Source organism: Pinus tabuliformis, chromosome J (genome assembly GCF_031772625.1).
Source record: "Pinus tabuliformis cultivar Carrire ecotype Pingquan chromosome J, CPIR1, whole genome shotgun sequence".
Classification (NCBI taxonomy): Eukaryota; Viridiplantae; Streptophyta; class Pinopsida; order Pinales; family Pinaceae; genus Pinus; species Pinus tabuliformis.
In genome coordinates this window covers 220773424-220790159 of record NC_142295.1, presented here as the reverse complement: position 1 = coordinate 220790159, position 16736 = coordinate 220773424, and the positions used below count along the sequence as shown (strand labels likewise).

Genomic DNA, 16736 nt, shown 5'->3' with positions numbered 1-16736 from the left:
CTTTTTTATTTATTTTATGCTAGGTTAGTTTAGTTAGATTTTTCTATTTATTTATTTTTGTTTTGTTTACATTTCTTTTTTCTTCTTGTGTTGATTTTTTATTTTTAGTGAAATGTCAAATAAAAAATAAAAAATTTTAATCTTTTATTTTAATTTTTAAACTTAGATTTGTATTTCATTTTTTTTATTATAAATTTTTGTTTTGTTTTTTATTTCAATTAAAAAAATATTTTAAAAACATCAATTTTTTTTAAAATTATTTTTTTTAAGAAATTAAAATTTGATTTCTTCATTTACCACATTAAATTAATTCCCTAAGGAATAATTAAATTGTTAATCTAAAGTTCCTTGGTGTCCTTTTGTGGTAGTGATTTCTCTATTGTTAGGGGCAATTAATGTTTTAAAATCATTGACTATTGGAGAATGATAAATTATTCTAGATCTGGGTTATTAATGAAAATCATTTTAAATCTGGTATCATTGTTTAGCATTTAAATTTCATTATTCTGCACAAGATTTAATTGCTAGAATATCTTGCGTGATAAGGTTTTGGGCGTTAACATTTAATTGTTCATGATCGTCGCTTTCCCATATTTATAAATTGCTTGGGATAACTTGTTTCTGTTTAGTCTATGGTTAATTGAAAATAAAGGCACTAGTCTATAATTATTTTTATCTTGTGGCTGTGTCTTATTTTAATTTATCCATCTCAGTTGACCAATATTTGTTCTAAATTCATTAAGTTGTCCATCTTTAAGTCTCCTAGAGCTTGTGTTTCACAGGCTATCCTCATTCATTCACCCCATGGACTACCCCTCTTGACTTGTATAGGAGAGAGTCTAAATGGAGTGAGTAAGGATTAGAGTGACAACCCTTACGCTGAATGTTGTCACAGTGCCTAGACACTTTGTGCAACAACAGGTACTATGGCATACAAATTGGAGCTGCCTGCATCTTTGTGAGTACACCCAATTTTCTGTGTTTCATGCTTAATGAAGGTTATAGGTGACAGGCTCCCATTTCAAACTATATTGCCAGAACTTGACGAGGAAGGAAAAATCATATTGGAGCCTGAAGCAATAAAAAAACAAGAATTCGACAACTACGAAATAGATCAATTATAGAGTATCTCATTAAGTGGAAAAAATTACCCGCAGAAGACTCCACATGGGAGGATGAGTATCATATTGGAGTCTGAAGCAATAAAAAAAACAAGAATCTGACAACTATGAAATAGATCAATTTTAGAGTATCTCATTAAGTGGAAAAACTTACCTGCGGAAGACTCCACATGGGAGGATGAGTATTTTATGCAGAAGCACATCCAAAACTACTCAAGCGTTGAGGACAACACTTTTTTTCATAGGAAGGGGCATGTTATAGTTGTTCCCCATAATAGTAGTGTAGCTCCCATATTGTTATAGTTGTTCCCCATAGAAGCCTACTATTGTTATTGTTGTGTCCTTACATTATTATTGTTATGTAGGCCTTAATTATATTTTGACCCCTTAAACTCCTATATATACCAAGGAGGTCTTCTCATTTGAATTTTCCAAGAATTGTTCATTTATGTGATGTAAAAGAAGGTTGCCCCCTCGAAGAGACTTATTTTCAAGTCGTTGATCTATCTGGTTACATAACATTCCTTGGGCAAGGCAAGTATGCAATTGATATCTTGAAGAGATTTAGGATGGAGGATTGTAGGTTGATGTCGACAACCATGATTACCAATTTGAGGAAGCTTAATGCTTCAAAGAGTAAGTTGGTGGATCCCACATTGTATCAGACGCTGATAGGATACTTGATGTATCTGGTCAACACTTCGCCAGATATTTGTTTTGTTGTGAACACCCTGAGCCAGTTTATGGTGGAGCCTAGGAGGATACATTGGAAGGTAATGAAACATGTGCTCAGGGGCTTAGAGGTACATTGGAGTATGGACTCAGGTATGTTAGAGTTGGTGGAGTGTAGTTGCATGGCTTTATAGATTCAGATTGGACAAGTAGTGTAGTGGATAGGAATAGTACTTCAGGTTGTTGTTTTAGCTTAGGGGCAACCATAATCTCATGGTTTAGTAGGAAGCAACATTCAGTGGCACTTAGCTCAACAAAGGCTGAGTACATGGCTATGATTTTGGCAAGTTATGATATTTGCAAAATGCTTTCAGGTTTATTTGGTCTTGAGATGGGGTGTAGGGCGATTCAATGCTATAATCGAAGCTGCATTAGGGTTTCGAAAATTCCAGATTTTCAGGACATGTCCAAAAATATAGAGATTAGGTAGGACTTCATCAGAGACCAGGTCTAGAGAGGTGCCGTGAGATTGTAATAGATATCCACAAATGAGTAGGTTGTAGACATTCTTACCAAAGCCTTGGTGAAGGGAAAGTTTGTTTTCTACATGGACAAGCTGGGGGTGGTGGAGAATCCCTTGCTTGCTAGGAGGGAGTGTTGATTTTGTAGATTCGGAAGGTCTCTTGCATAGGCTTTTGTTTAGCTTCTAGGAATAGTCCTCTTTAGGTGGTTGTTCAAGAACAACAACTAATATAATTTCTTTCGTAAGTTTAACTTGGGAAAAACCCATTAATTAATTTAATTGATTAATGTTGGCTAATTGAGCTCTAAGGATAAATATTTAATTATTTAAGTGACTTAGATCTAATCTCAACCATTGATCTAAGTGGGTTAGGATTTAATCCTGGCCGTTTATTGCTTTGGATATTGAGAGTTAGGGATTTTGCTCAATTTGAAATTATAAAATAAGCCTATGGGAAAGGATGGAGATACAATCATTTTGAAAAGATTCCAACAGACTTGTGACTGGCCGAAGAAATCAGAAAGTGAGCAACAAGGGTTTTCCGGAAGGGAAATTAGTTGAGACTGAGCTTGAGGAGGAGAGAGGTCAAGATTTGTAGAGAGGTTGAGTTTCCAAAGCATGTCAAATTGGTGGAGTGAGGCCAAATTTCTAGCTAGGGGCTGCATGGAGCAAGGGAGGTTGAATTCTTCCAGTGTGTAGGTTGTGTAGTTGAGGAGGCCAAAATTCACAGGTAGAGGCTGAGATTTGCCAGGGCTGAGTTAACTCGAGGGTCAAATTTCCTTAGGCCGAACTTCTCTTGGGTCGAAAGTTCATTGGGATCTTTCCAGGTTCTATTAGTATTGTTTTTCTGTGTATTTATGAGTGGCATTTTCCTTGGGAGGGGAGACCTAAATTTTCGTAGAAAATTTAACGAAGGAGAATTTGTTTGGGGCACATTTACTATGTTTTTCAACGGCTGTTTTGTGATTGATTATCTAAATATTCTGCTGCAAAATTATTGAGTTAAAATTACCGGAGTATTTTTGTTTTGTAGTTTTTAGAATTTATTTACAACAAAAATATAATTTTCTGGGTTAAATATTTTATGGGGATACAATTGCTGCAAAGAAACAAAAATCTGAACCTGGTACTTAGATATTAACCCAGATTCTGCTAAAAATTACCTCTGTCATTCTGAGCCAGTGATAGCTCTGCTCTTTATGCAGTCTTGAGCTTGTCAGAGCTGAGATTTTATTCTGCTCGCACTTGTATGCAGTAACAGACCTGTCAGTGGTTGCTGGTGGATACAAACCTGCTTTATTGACTCCAACTACTCTTCCTCTATGATCTGTGTGCATTATGCCCATTTTAGATCTGTGTGCCTAAATTGCTCACAGAGTCACAACATATGAAGTTATAGAATTTTTGTCCACAAATTTAGAATTTCTGTCCATGAAATTGGATCTCTACAACCAAATTCCAAGCTACTGTAAGGAAATCACATGTTCTTGTCAAGGAAACTATGTATTTCTAGGAAGTCGTAGAGTACAAGTGACATTCTGTTGGGTCAGATAAAAAAAATTGACATTTACTGATAGCAACCCCTAGGCATTCCTTAGGTTGAAACACAATAGAATTGATGGTGATAGAGTCTTCCGTGTAATCTTTGAGTTCAGTTGAGGTGTCAATAGTGGCCGGGCACACAAGCTCTAGGCTCTCTTTGCATTCATAGAAATGTACACCTCTTTGCAACTCACTTGCGTCACATTTGTCTTAGAGTTGAGAAACAACTCGCCATATTCATTGGTGACAATAGTGGGAGATAACACGCAGACTAGTGATGCAACTTCTCACTGGCCAATACACAAATTACTATTAGAGTGTACATGCTATTGGATAGGTTTAGGTATAATGTCGCAAGGATTCGAACTTCGACTTCCATGACTTGGTAGTAAATTCGTTTAATAGACTTATATTGAGCCGAGAAAGTGTATTTTGAAGCTGGGTTGACACACTGTATTTTGGGACACGACAGTACCAAAATCCTGTTACCATTGTAATGGATGATTTCTGTCTTGAATTGTTGATTTTTCAAGGTCTTCTGGCTGATAATTCCTTATAATGTTTTTTTACTTTAAATCCACCTGTATTTCACATTCGTCATTAAGCAATTACACGGAATATCTTCAAGAATAGAATAAAAATGACAGTAGGATCATAAAGAGATAGCCAATCAAGAGATGCAAGAATTTTACCCTGGGAAAACCCACTTGAGAGAAAAACCCAACAACCTTTTCCTTAGAGAAATCATTCAATTCAACAAGAGATACAATCTTATCTTTCCAGACAAAAGAGAGGTCAAATTGACCATGAACCAATGTTTTAAAACTCTGACTCGGCCGAGGGTCAACTCCGACTCCGACTTGGTATCGACTCGGCCGGCTTGATTTCAATGACTCGGTCGTTGTAAAAAATACATTAAATATCTATTTTTTTTTATAAAAAACATAATTTTAAAGATTTTCATTCATGTTTCCAAACACACAACATTATAATATAGATGGAAGACAACATATGATCAAAGTAGGCTCATGAATATATCCATTATATCAAAATGGCACCCAGTGCATTGTCCAATGGCAATACATACATGATCAAAGATTCAAAACAAAAAACACATAACCAAGGAGGCTAGAAATGGCCTCTACAACAAAAGTAAACTGTGACCAGACTCCAGTACTACTGGCTAGTAGCTACTGCCAGAGGAGCCAAGATCATGTCGATCAATCTCTGGATCATCATTAGAGTCAGACAGGGGGCCCCATGGCTCCTCCTCCTCATCATCATCTTCAACTGCAATTGTAGAAGTGATAGCACTAGCAAGCTGTGCAACAGATGCAAGCTGAGATAGAGAAGATATGCGGCTACGCTTCTGTCGTGGCTGAGCAGAGGAAGTGCCTGCAATTGGAGTCCTTGCTGGCTGTGAGGCTGAGGCTGGTAGTACAGGTGGATCGGGATCTGCATTCAACAGAACATCATGTTCGAGTGATGCCTCCCTATCTATATCAAAATCAAGATCCTCATCAGGATCAAACTTTGCTGGATGACTCTCCACTACCCAATCTGATGTTGGATCAATGTCTTCCAACACAATGGGATCTGAATCAGGTCTTTTGTTCAGCGATTGGTTTCGTCTGAGCCGGAGGTTGTATTGGACATAGACTAGATCATTTAACCGTTTTTGATCCAAATGGTTTCTCTTCTTTGTGTGAATCCTCTCAAAGACAGACCAATTGCGCTCACACCCAGTAGCACTGCAAGTTTGACTCAAAATACGAATTGCAAACTTCTGCAATTTAGGACAGTGGCCATCAAAAGCCTCCCACTATTGTGCTGCAAAAAACATAGGAGTGTAATGAGTTAGCTCAACAAATTTACAAATTATATCCAACTTTCAAATTATAAACGATTTAACAAAATTAAAAAAAAAGTAAAATTATTAAGAATTTGAAAATTGAAATTTTTGTTTACCTGGATCATCTGCTTCTCTTGCAATCTTTGCTAGGTTCTTCCCAAAGGTACCCGAGGCATTGCTGAAGGTCGTGACCTGTCGGTGTATCTCCCGCTGATCGGACTCCAATGGGATCATGCGATCAATGCAGTCAATCAGTCCATCTCTGACCTCCCTCCTCAAAGCTCCTGACTCCTTAGCTTTATAATGATACCATGGGTTCAAAAAATACCCAGCTGCATGTATAGGGCGATGGAGTTGATTGTTCCATATTTCATCAATGATTGCCCAAATGGGCCCATACATAGCCACTCTATCCCTGTATGCCCTCTTTATTTGCTCCTTTGCTTGATCCATAGCCTCATAAATGAAGCCCATAGCCAATCTTTCCCCATCCACCAACCGCAACACCTTAACCAGTGGCTCAGCAAGCTTCACAATCTCTGCTGCCTTTCTCCAAAAAGTTTCTTCATTAACTTTCTTTTTCAATTCTTTGCCTTCTAGTTTGTGAGACCAATTGCTTTGATTCCATTCATCATTGGAAAACATCTTTTGCAAGTTTCTATTTTGGGAAAGCATAGATTGCAATGTCAAAAAATGAGTAGCAAATCTAGTGATGGTAGGCCTAATAATATCCCTGCCCCCACTGTGTTTCCTCATGAGGCTCAAAATCCATGAATGATTGTAGATAAATTTTGTTATGCTTTTGGCATGATCTACAATGTTTTTGACCCAATCTATTTTTCCAATATCCTCAAGCATGAGGTCTATGCAATGTGAAACACATGGGGTCCAAAAGATGGTCTTGTGTTTTTCCTCTAATAGTTTACAAGCAAGAACATAGTTAGAGGCATTATCTGTGATGACTTAAACAACATTAGCCACCCCCACCTCCTCAACACCCTGATCCAATAGCTGAAACAACAATTGCCCATCTGTTACCTTATCAGATGCATCAACTGATTTTAAAAACATGGTTCCCCGTGGGTAGAAGATAAGAAAGTTTATGATGGTACGGTTTCTTTGATTAGTCCATCCATCTAACATGTTGGTACATCTTGTTCTTGCCCATGAGTCCTTGAAATCTTTCAAATAATCATTAATGGAGGCAATTTCTTTCTGCAAACGATATCCCCTTAGCTCATGCATAGTAGGGCCTTTGAAGCCTTTTCCAGCAGCATGTATGGCATCAAACATAGGCTCATAATATGGTGAACAAGAAGCATTGAAGGGGATATCAACATCGTACCACCATCTAGCTATGTAATCAGAAGCAGTCTCCCTCAATTCTTTCTTCCAATGGTCATCGAAAGTGGGCTGCATTTGACTTTTACTAGCTTGAGGACCATGTGCATCTGATGGAGAGCAGGGAGTGAAATAACTTTTGATAGTCATATCACCCTTTTTCATTCTACCCTTTCCCTTATCTTGAACGGAACCAAAAGAGGGAGGAACATATTGGAAAGGGTTGGATGCATCAGTATGAGGGATAGAGGAAGAACCCTCAAAATCATAATGGGGGTTGGTAGCCATCATTTTTTGTATCTCCCTCTTCCTCCCAATTTCAGCCTCTAACTCTTTTTGCCTAGCCTTATCGTCTTTAAACTTCTCAAAGTTGGCTAACAATTCCTTCCTAATCTCCTCAGTTTCTGGTGAGGTACATGGAGTAATTTGGCCTCTAATCCCCGCCAAGTGTTGTTTCAGCCTATTAATGCCCCCAGGACCTTCCTTAATTTTCCTTTGGCAAAATTTGCAATGCATTTGACTATCAACCATTTCAACATATGCCCAAGCAGGATTTCTCACTCTAGGTGCCATTTTTTGACTAGGAAATGAAAGCAAAAAATGAAAAAAAAAAACATTGATTTAATGTTCATTTCATTCACAAAAAACACTCTTTAGGATTTCTAGATATGCACCTAAAATTTAATAAGCAAAAACAGATTTGTACAAATGAAAAAAATACCTCTAGGCACAAACTGCCTCCTCAAGCTTGCTCCAAGAAATCAACTCCTCAATGCTGCTCCAAATGGCTGCCCAAGAAGCTCCTCACTCCAGCTACAATGCTTGCCCAAGACTCCTCACTGCTGCTCCAAAAACAAACTCAACAACTGCTCACAAACTCTCACTGAAGTTCTCACTCAAATGCATGAGATGGCTGTGAGAGAATGAGAGCATTTGAGTGGGTTAAATAGGGTTTGGGAGAGGGGAATGGACCCCAAATAGCACTTAACCAATTTATAAAACAACTTGGAGTCCCCAACACTTAGCAAAATGTTAAAAATTTAAAAAAAATATTAAAAATCGTTGTTTTTATGGTTTACTGGCCGCATTGATTGACCCGGCCGAGTAGATGCGGATTCGGCCGAGTTATGACTGACGCGGCTGAGTCATGCTATAAATCGGCCGCGTTAGTCATGACTTGGCCTCCCGAACCGGTTTTTCTGCCGGGTTGCAAAATTTTTTTCCGGCTCAGACTAACTCAGCCGAGTCGATTCCGAGCGGCCGGATCTTAAAACCATGCCATGAACAGACCTAGGTCAAATCTTGTCAAACAAAATAAGTAGCATCAAAATTCGGTCTGCTGCCCAAGAGATGTATTTGCCCAGAATTCAGTCTGCTGCTCAAGAGATGGATCTGCCCAAAATTTGGTTTGCTGTTCAAGAGATGGATCTGCCCAGATTTGACCCTCTGTCTAATATGGTCTGTTGCCCAAGATGACTTTCCACATGTGAACAAAGAATACAAGAGTGATCCGAATTGCTTGCCTTGAAGAGGAGGATGAAATGGATTTATATAGTCATCCAAGGAGCTTGAATTGGTGTCACTAAAGGGGCAGGCCGACTTCATTCTTTTGGAGGGTTGACTTATCATTTTAGAGCCAAAAATTCAATTATAGAAATTTCAAAATTCTTCTTTTGAAATTGACATGAAGAGCATGTCTTACATTTTTCATTATATATATCTTCAAGGGCTAAAGTATGAATTAAGAAGACCGACCATAGCTACAACACTCCCTTTTAGCTAGGGAGGTATTCATAATGACTATCTAGATGTTTTCTTGTTGAGAAATTTCTCTAGGAAAAGGTTAAAACAATTCGTCATTAGCATCAACATCATATGATTGCCATAATTTTGGTCAACAACTCTGACCCACGGTAAATCAACAACATCAACTAGTCACCATAATTTTGGTTAGTACCTCTAACCTATGGTGCATCATCAACGTCAACTAGTCACCATGATTTTGGTTCCTTTGACCCATGGTATACAGACCAATGTTGGTTCACTATCATCTTGGTCAACATCTTTGACCTATGGTGAAAACTCCAAAGGCCTCACTCTATAATTCTAGGCCTGAGGCTAAATGTGCCCATTCAACTTGTTTGGAGAGTCTGAGCTTGAGGCTAAAAGGCACCTACTCGACTGAGTAATGCTGGACCTTTAGGACCATTCTTCCTAATCCTGGTCAACATACTTGGCCTAGGAAGAATAACTGTCCTCTGTTGGACCATTCTCCCTAATCCTGGTCAACATACTTGACCCAAGAAGAATGACTGCCCTTGAATGAGCTAGCTATGTTGATGTGTCAATCCACTACCTGTGGAAATTATCTCGCATCGACATCATGCTCAACAAGTCATCACTTGGAGCCATTTGCCAACTATCCAAGTCATCACTTGGAACCTGGTCAACACCTGTGACCTATGGTGAAGCCTTAGGCTATTACCATTCCTGCATGCTAATTGAATGGTAACTCTCTTGCTCGATGCTAGAGAAACTCATTCACCGACTTGGGGAGCACTTTGGGCCTTGATGCTCTTTGGGCCATTTTCCCTGGCCACATTTTGTGGTCCCTGGTCAATACTTTGACCTGTCTATATACTGACTTGAGAGAGAATGTTTGCACCTTGATGCAACAACATCAACACTCCCTCTGACCGAGGGAAGCGTTCTCAACCAATCTAAGCTTGTCTTTGAAGTATACAAAACCCTGGGATAGAGACTTTGTGAGAATATCAGCATTCTGCTCATCTATAGAAATGCATTGGAGCCTCACTGCTCCCTTTTGTACCGTGTCTTGTTACTAGATCTCATTGTGCTTTGACCTGTCATCATGGTTGTCGCTTGCACTTGATCAAACAATCCTACAAGTAGTTTCTAAAGCCATACTGCTTCTCAACCAAGCTACAATATACTCGACGTTTATAGTACTGAGTGCGATAGATGTCTGCTTCCTGCTCATCCAAGGAATCATAACGGAGCCCAAGTTGAAGCAATATCTTGATCAAGGTTACTTGGGAGTAGGAGCGACATTTTCGGAAGCTCCCGGTTTGGGAGTGATTTTTTATATAATATATATAATTTTATGTTTTTTATATTTTGATGCATATATGTCAACAAAAGCATGTACAATGATGAATTGGATATAAAAGCATAAAAACATAGATTGAACCATATGACAATAGTCATCTAGAAGTTATAATCTTCATCAACCACGTCCACAAGTTAGTAACATACAACATATTGAGTTTCATGATTCATCAATCTTAAAGTTTCAAGCTTTCAAAATTCAATATATAACATTTATCATAATTGATCACCAAAGTTGTACTTGTACGCTAAGTGTAACCATTACAACTAAGAATATCTAACATGAAATGAAACAACTTTCAACTTTCACGAAGCATCATATTCATAATTCATTACCAATGAGTTATAATTGCCAACTTCAAACTTCAAACTTAAATTGTCATATATTGTTTACAAAAAAATATCATAATAAATATGAAAGAGTAAACAATTATTAAAACTACTAGAAATTAGAAAAGACAAGTAAATCTATTATCTCTAGATTCCTCTTGCCACCATGAGAAATGTCTAATTTCTGAGCAGGTTGTGGTGGTCTTCTAGGAGTCTCCTCTTGCACAGTGGCATGACCAGAAACAGAAGGCACATGCCCTCCACGTGAGGATGTAGATGGAGGCAGCGGCAACAAAGGAACAATACTTGGAACTCGAGCACTGGCACTACTACTAGATGGTGGGGGTGGCATGGTTGTTGTTGCTTCATCATCATCTCTCATAAGTTCTGCTTCCAATTCTTCAAGATGTATAGTGACATCCTCCAAATAATCGTCCTCTGGGTGGTTGTCCCAAATTTTATATGTTGGACCCTCATAAGCCTAATCACAATAATGACTCAATAACCTCAAGTTTAGTGCACATAAACCAAACTTTCTGCCCGATTTTCATTGAGTCAGTTTCTTCTCAGATTATGTATGACGCTGTAGGTGCTCCAACACCTCTCTGCAGAAGAAGTATTTACAACCTGTGAGAGAATTTTTTGCCAATTTTTTCAAAAGTCCCATGCCGCCATATGCTTCCCACCATGTGAGAGCATCAAATCTATCTCTATCTGTCTCTATCTTCTATTTGTGCCCATATGCAAAGAACCAAACAAACCAGTGCAACTGAAATATCTGCCTAATTCAAGACGCAGATTAGCACACTCCTTGTCAGGTACCAACTTGTCTAATGCTTCCATATATCCTTTAGATACCTCTGGATCTATATGACGTTTGATCCTAACCCCACCCCTAGGTGCAGGTTGGCCCAACCAAGATGGAGAGTAGTATTTTGGCATAAGGTTATATGCCAAGTCATGTAGTGGAACATTAAGTTTATTCTACCTTATACACACACAATTGTGAATCGATGTATACAAGTTGGGATCATCTTCTTGAACAATATATTTTATTTGCCTCAACATAGTATCCATCTGCTCATACACCTCCCCAATCACTGGTTTATTTGTATCTGCAAGACGAATCATGCTATAAATGGGCTTGGTGAATTGCAATACTTGCCTCACATGTGCCCAAAATAGACCATCAAGAGCGGTCTCCTCCACCTCTTCAAAACCTTGCTTGTCAGCTGCATTTGTAGCCCTGTCCTTTAATGCCTGCCAGTGTGGACTTGATACCATGCTAGCCAATGACACTCTTACCTTCAAAAGGCCCCTGAAGGTGAGGTAATAGCTAGCAAATCTAGTCTTCGCAATCTTCCACAACTCCAATCTTGAGTGACTGCGGAAAAACCCATGGGTATTGCTTTGATTTGTAATAAATTTTTTCATTTGTTTGCCTCTTGTACAAATCACCAATCCATTTCTATTGTTGGTTTTTGTTCTTAATAATATCATGCATCAAAAGGTTCATTGTGTTAACCAAAAACCCAGACCAAAATATGTTGGGGTATTTATCCTCAATAATTGCTCCTGCTGCCTTACAATTAGGAGCATTATCAATGATAACGTGGATGACATTGTATGGCCAAATACGTTCAATTGTTTCAAGTAATGGTTTTGCAATGTTGATGCTAGTCTTGAACTTCATATGCTGAAAGAAAGATGGCACCACTAACAGACACAGCAAGAACACTTATCAATGGCTTGCCTTTTACATTTGTCCATCCATTAGATACAATGGAAACCCCATTGCTTAGTCCAAGAATTTGTCATTCTACTCAAAGAATGTGATATTTTTACTTTTTCATGATCAAGTCCAACTGTTCTAGCCTTGTCATACCCAGGGCTCTTGTATCCTTTGGGGGCATCATTTATGGCAGAAACCATTTCATGCCAATAAGGTGAGCGAAGAACATTGAATGGTATCCCACATGCATAGAGAAACTGTTAACGGTTAAATTTTTGAATCCACATCATTCCTACACCCTTCGTCAAGGAAATATGATATGGTTCTATGTCTTAAATAGATGTTTGTTCTTGTGCCTCCATATCCACTACCATGGGAGGATGCGGAAGGATTTCTTTATGCATGTTGATGTGATTGTGAGCTATGTTCAAAGAAACCCTTCGATTTTTTAAATTTGTATTGGGCTTCCTCCCATTCCCTTGTGTATTTGGCTCTATCTATTGCTGACACACTTACACAAGTTTTGATTCCTATTGGTTTATCTTCATCCCATGGCCTTTTCCCACAGAGGTGCCTTCTAGCATGGGTGTATGAACCTGTGTAAGTTTTGTTGCAATGGGGGCATGCAAATTTAGTGGTTCCATCCCTTTTCCCTCCTATAGGCCTAGAAACATATTTCCACAATGGTGTTTGGTCTTGTTTAATTTTTGGAGCCTCATCATGTTCACTCTCTTCCTCCTCACCAAGGTACTCCTCTCCAGGTTTTTCATCAAATCCACTATAACCCACTTCTTCATCCTCTTCATCATGATCAACCTTCCTTCTACTCTCCAACACCAGAATAACCAAAAAAGGAACCAAGAAGAATAAATTGCCAAGCCATATAGCCATGATGTTTGAAGTTTTGAGTTTGCAAAAAAATGGAGGAATGGTAATGGGAAATAGAGCTTTTTATTTATTTAGCAATGAAGATAGAAAAAAATGCTAGATTAGAGTGTAGATCCTACCTCTTTGGCCTTCAATCCCAAGCTGCAAACTCTCTCTTGCTCTCTCTAATGGATAAAATTGTGAATAATGGGAGGGTAGAGGGTCTTTCTATCCTTTTCCCCCTCCCCTTTCCTCCTCCCCTTTCCCTCCCTTTCCTCTCCCTCTCTGCCACCAGCTATCGCCCCTCCCTCTAGGCCGCACAACCTCCTTTTCTGGCATTGACGGGAGCGATTTTTATGAGGGGGAGCGATCACTCCCCGACTGCTCCCCCTCTTAAAAATCGCTCCCAGAGCGCAAGGGAGCGGTCAAGGAGCAACCACTCCTGACTGCTCCCCTAATTGCTCCCTAAAATCTAGGGAGCGTTTTTTTTTAAAGTGAGCGCGCTCCCAAAATCGCTCCCCCTTTGGGTGCGCGCTCCTGACTAGCTCCCCCTTTGGGAGCGCGCTCCCGACTAGCTCCCGAGCGGAGCGCGAATTGGGAACGGGTTCATGGCAGGGGGGGGGGGGGCAGGTTCTCCCCTGCAACCGTGATCTTGATGAACTCTTTTTGTCTTTTGCACTGTCTTCCCAACCTGAATCTGTGTCCCTGCAGTTGTACTTCATTGTTTGAGACATATCTCAAACCATAACTGGTTGTGCCATAACCAACTGTACCATGCTGGTACTTCAATACATGTTGAGCCATATGCCTTGGCTCAATTATAAACTGATCAGCTACTTTCCGGGTACCCTAATTGGGTGCTCTTTCTGAAACAAATCTTGCTGTGGCAATCCTGGCTGCTCCCTCTACGTAGTTACTGTAGCATATCAGCTATCTAGCCAGACATTGTCAATGACAGTCCATCATCCCAAAAATCTCTGAGGGATCTCAATAGTATGCTTCTTTTGATCAAGGAGGTAATGCATCAAATCTAGGTCCTTCATCTTGAACTCAGAGGTCAACTTCCTTTGAAGCTAAAACAAGGCATATCTGAGGAAGCCCTGACTTCCTGACTGCTCCCTCTGGCAATTGGAACAAATTCTTTTCATGGTCCTATCCCTCTTTTTGGGAGAACTTTCTAGTTTTAAGTCTCACTTTGTACTTGTCTATGCTGCCATCTGCTGCATGCTAGAGCATGTAGATCCATTTGGAAGTCACCACTGGTTTTCCTTTGGTGCAATCAAGGTATACTTCAAACTTGCTGATCTGCTTGCTCCCTCTAACAGCACCCTACACCCTGTTTATGACACACAAAAGTGCCTCAACTACTGGTATTAGCTAATCTTAGTAGATAAGCAAGGGCTTAATTTAGCTTTAAAAGCAGCACTTCTCATATGCAAACAATATCCTGGTTAAGGACATGTTGAAAACAGCATGAAAGCTAAAGATATGTCTGTCTGAGATGGGTGCCCTCTTTCATGCTCATCCATTTAATTTAAAACAGGCCAGAATTAGTACAAGAGGTGCTAGTCTAAGGCTAGTCAATATCTGTCTTGATGTGTTTGTGCATCATTTGTGGAACTTTGTAATCGACCATGGAATATGCTGTCATGAGTACTCTGCTGTTTGAAGTCTAAATATATTCATCTTCAGCTGTATCTGGCTGTACTGTAGTTATTCTGGGATTGACCAATTTGCTTCAGTTTATTTTAATCAAACTGGGTGGTCCTAGCATGCCAAACAAAACATGTAGAGGGATTGCAGTATTTTTTTATGCTTCTGTTGATGTAAGGTCTCTGTTTTAAACATTGAGACTGATAAAAGCTTTCATTGCTAAGATTAGAGTCTAGACCATAATGCTACGAGGAAGAAATGTGGCAAATAGACTGAAGCTCTGCTTGAACAGCTTTGTATGCGTGTTGGCTTCTTGAAATGTGGTGGTCAAATATTTTATTATTCATCAACTTCTTGGTTCTGACTGACATGCCTATCTTCACAGTTGATTCGAGATGAAATACGATCTGGGAAATCAGATAAAGAGATCTTTCAAAAGCTCGAAAAGGATTATGGAGAGACGATCTTGTATGCTCCTCGCTTTGATATGCAGACTGCTGCACTGTGGCTATCACCGGTATATAACAAGTTGTCTTTAGTATTAATTCTGTATTTTTTCATCTTCTATAAAAGTTGGTTTTTAATTCCAAAATATTTTCGAGTACAGTTTGTTGTAGGAGGGGGTTTTGCAGCGCTTTGGGCATATCGAAGGCATCGACAGAAGACTAATGTACATATCATGGCTCTAAGGCTACTTGACAACATTCCTTTGACTGGGAAGGAGAGGGAAGCGATGCTTGAACTTCTGCAACCTCCACCTCCGAAGAAGAAGTGGTGGAGTGCTTGAAAATGTCTCCCATCCTTGTTTGTTTTTCATTGCTGTTTGCTTCTGGGTTTAATTTTATAAATTTGATTTGTTTTAAGTAATGCCAAGAATACACTATTTTGTAATATCCAAAGTAGAATAGATAGAACAAATCAATCTCAATGCAAACGCTTTGGCATCTTGCCAACTTATGTAACAGAAAAGACGAAGCTCTCCTGTTTCCTCTCAGTTCGGATGAGTAGCATATGTTACATGACTCCTTCCATAATTACTAGTCGGTGGTTATGCAAACTAACCTTGGGCAATTTTTTACGATAGCTATATATAATATCGGCAGTAGCTGAAGAGAATTGTCAACTTGCAAGCTAGCCAGTGGGCAACCAAGAAAGGCTCACCAATCAGAAACATCTGGACAAGAAGGAAAAAACACACCACTTTATTGGCAACATCTAAAACTCAAAAAGAAGGAAACATCAAAAACTAGTAAAGATGGAAACATCTCTATAGTTGTTTTATCTAATAATGCAATTGATTTTACTCTCATATATTTTGTAATTAAAAATGCATAAGGACAATGTTTGCATTGTTTATAAAATGCTCATCTCTCCTTCATAATAAGATGATGTTATTGTTTTCCAGATGTTACTCTCTCATTTTCTGAATCTTTTTAGATCTGCATGTAGATCAATTGGTATCAGAGCATAAGATCTTGGAAGCCATCCACTTGTTCAAAGATTTTTTTTTGGGATTTGTGGCTTAACAATTCAACACCCTTCTTAGTGTGCCCTCCTTGCTTCAGATTCCCATCATAGATTGTTGCTTGAGGTCATACCTTTCAATTCCTTTAGTGGATGAAAATCATGCTGCCCCATCGAGAACCCTCAACCGAGGACTCACCAGTCCATGATTTAGCCATGGCTATTCAAGAGCTAATTACGCTGCAACAACAGAGACACCCTCCTGGACAAATGCAGTTGGATACATGCTTTCAATTGCCCAAATTTTTGGGCCAAATGAATGGAGAGGTCGTCAATTCTTGGCTCCACAGTCTCTCTACCTATTTCAAAACATGTCCCACGATGGAAGAGGACATGAAGCTTCAAATCACCAGTCTACAGTTGGAGGGCCTGGCACAAACATGGTGGGATACTCAACTCGAGAATATATCCTTGGTTGTTGAGCTCGGAGACCAAGCCGAGACCAGATCC

General features: G+C 39.2%; 1 protein-coding gene across 1 annotated transcript in view; it reads left to right on the top strand.

Moving 5' to 3' along the window:
- Positions 1-15840, top strand: part of CCMH (cytochrome c biogenesis protein family) — a 145702-nt gene extending 129862 nt beyond the window's left edge. Inside the window, exons 3-4 of the mRNA XM_089377511.1 lie at positions 15148-15279; positions 15370-15840. Coding sequence (XP_089233637.1) covers positions 15148-15279; positions 15370-15549 — 312 coding nt within the window. The 3' untranslated portion in view covers positions 15550-15840. The remainder of the gene's footprint in view (positions 1-15147; positions 15280-15369) is intronic.
- The last annotated feature ends 896 nt before the right edge of the window (positions 15841-16736 follow it).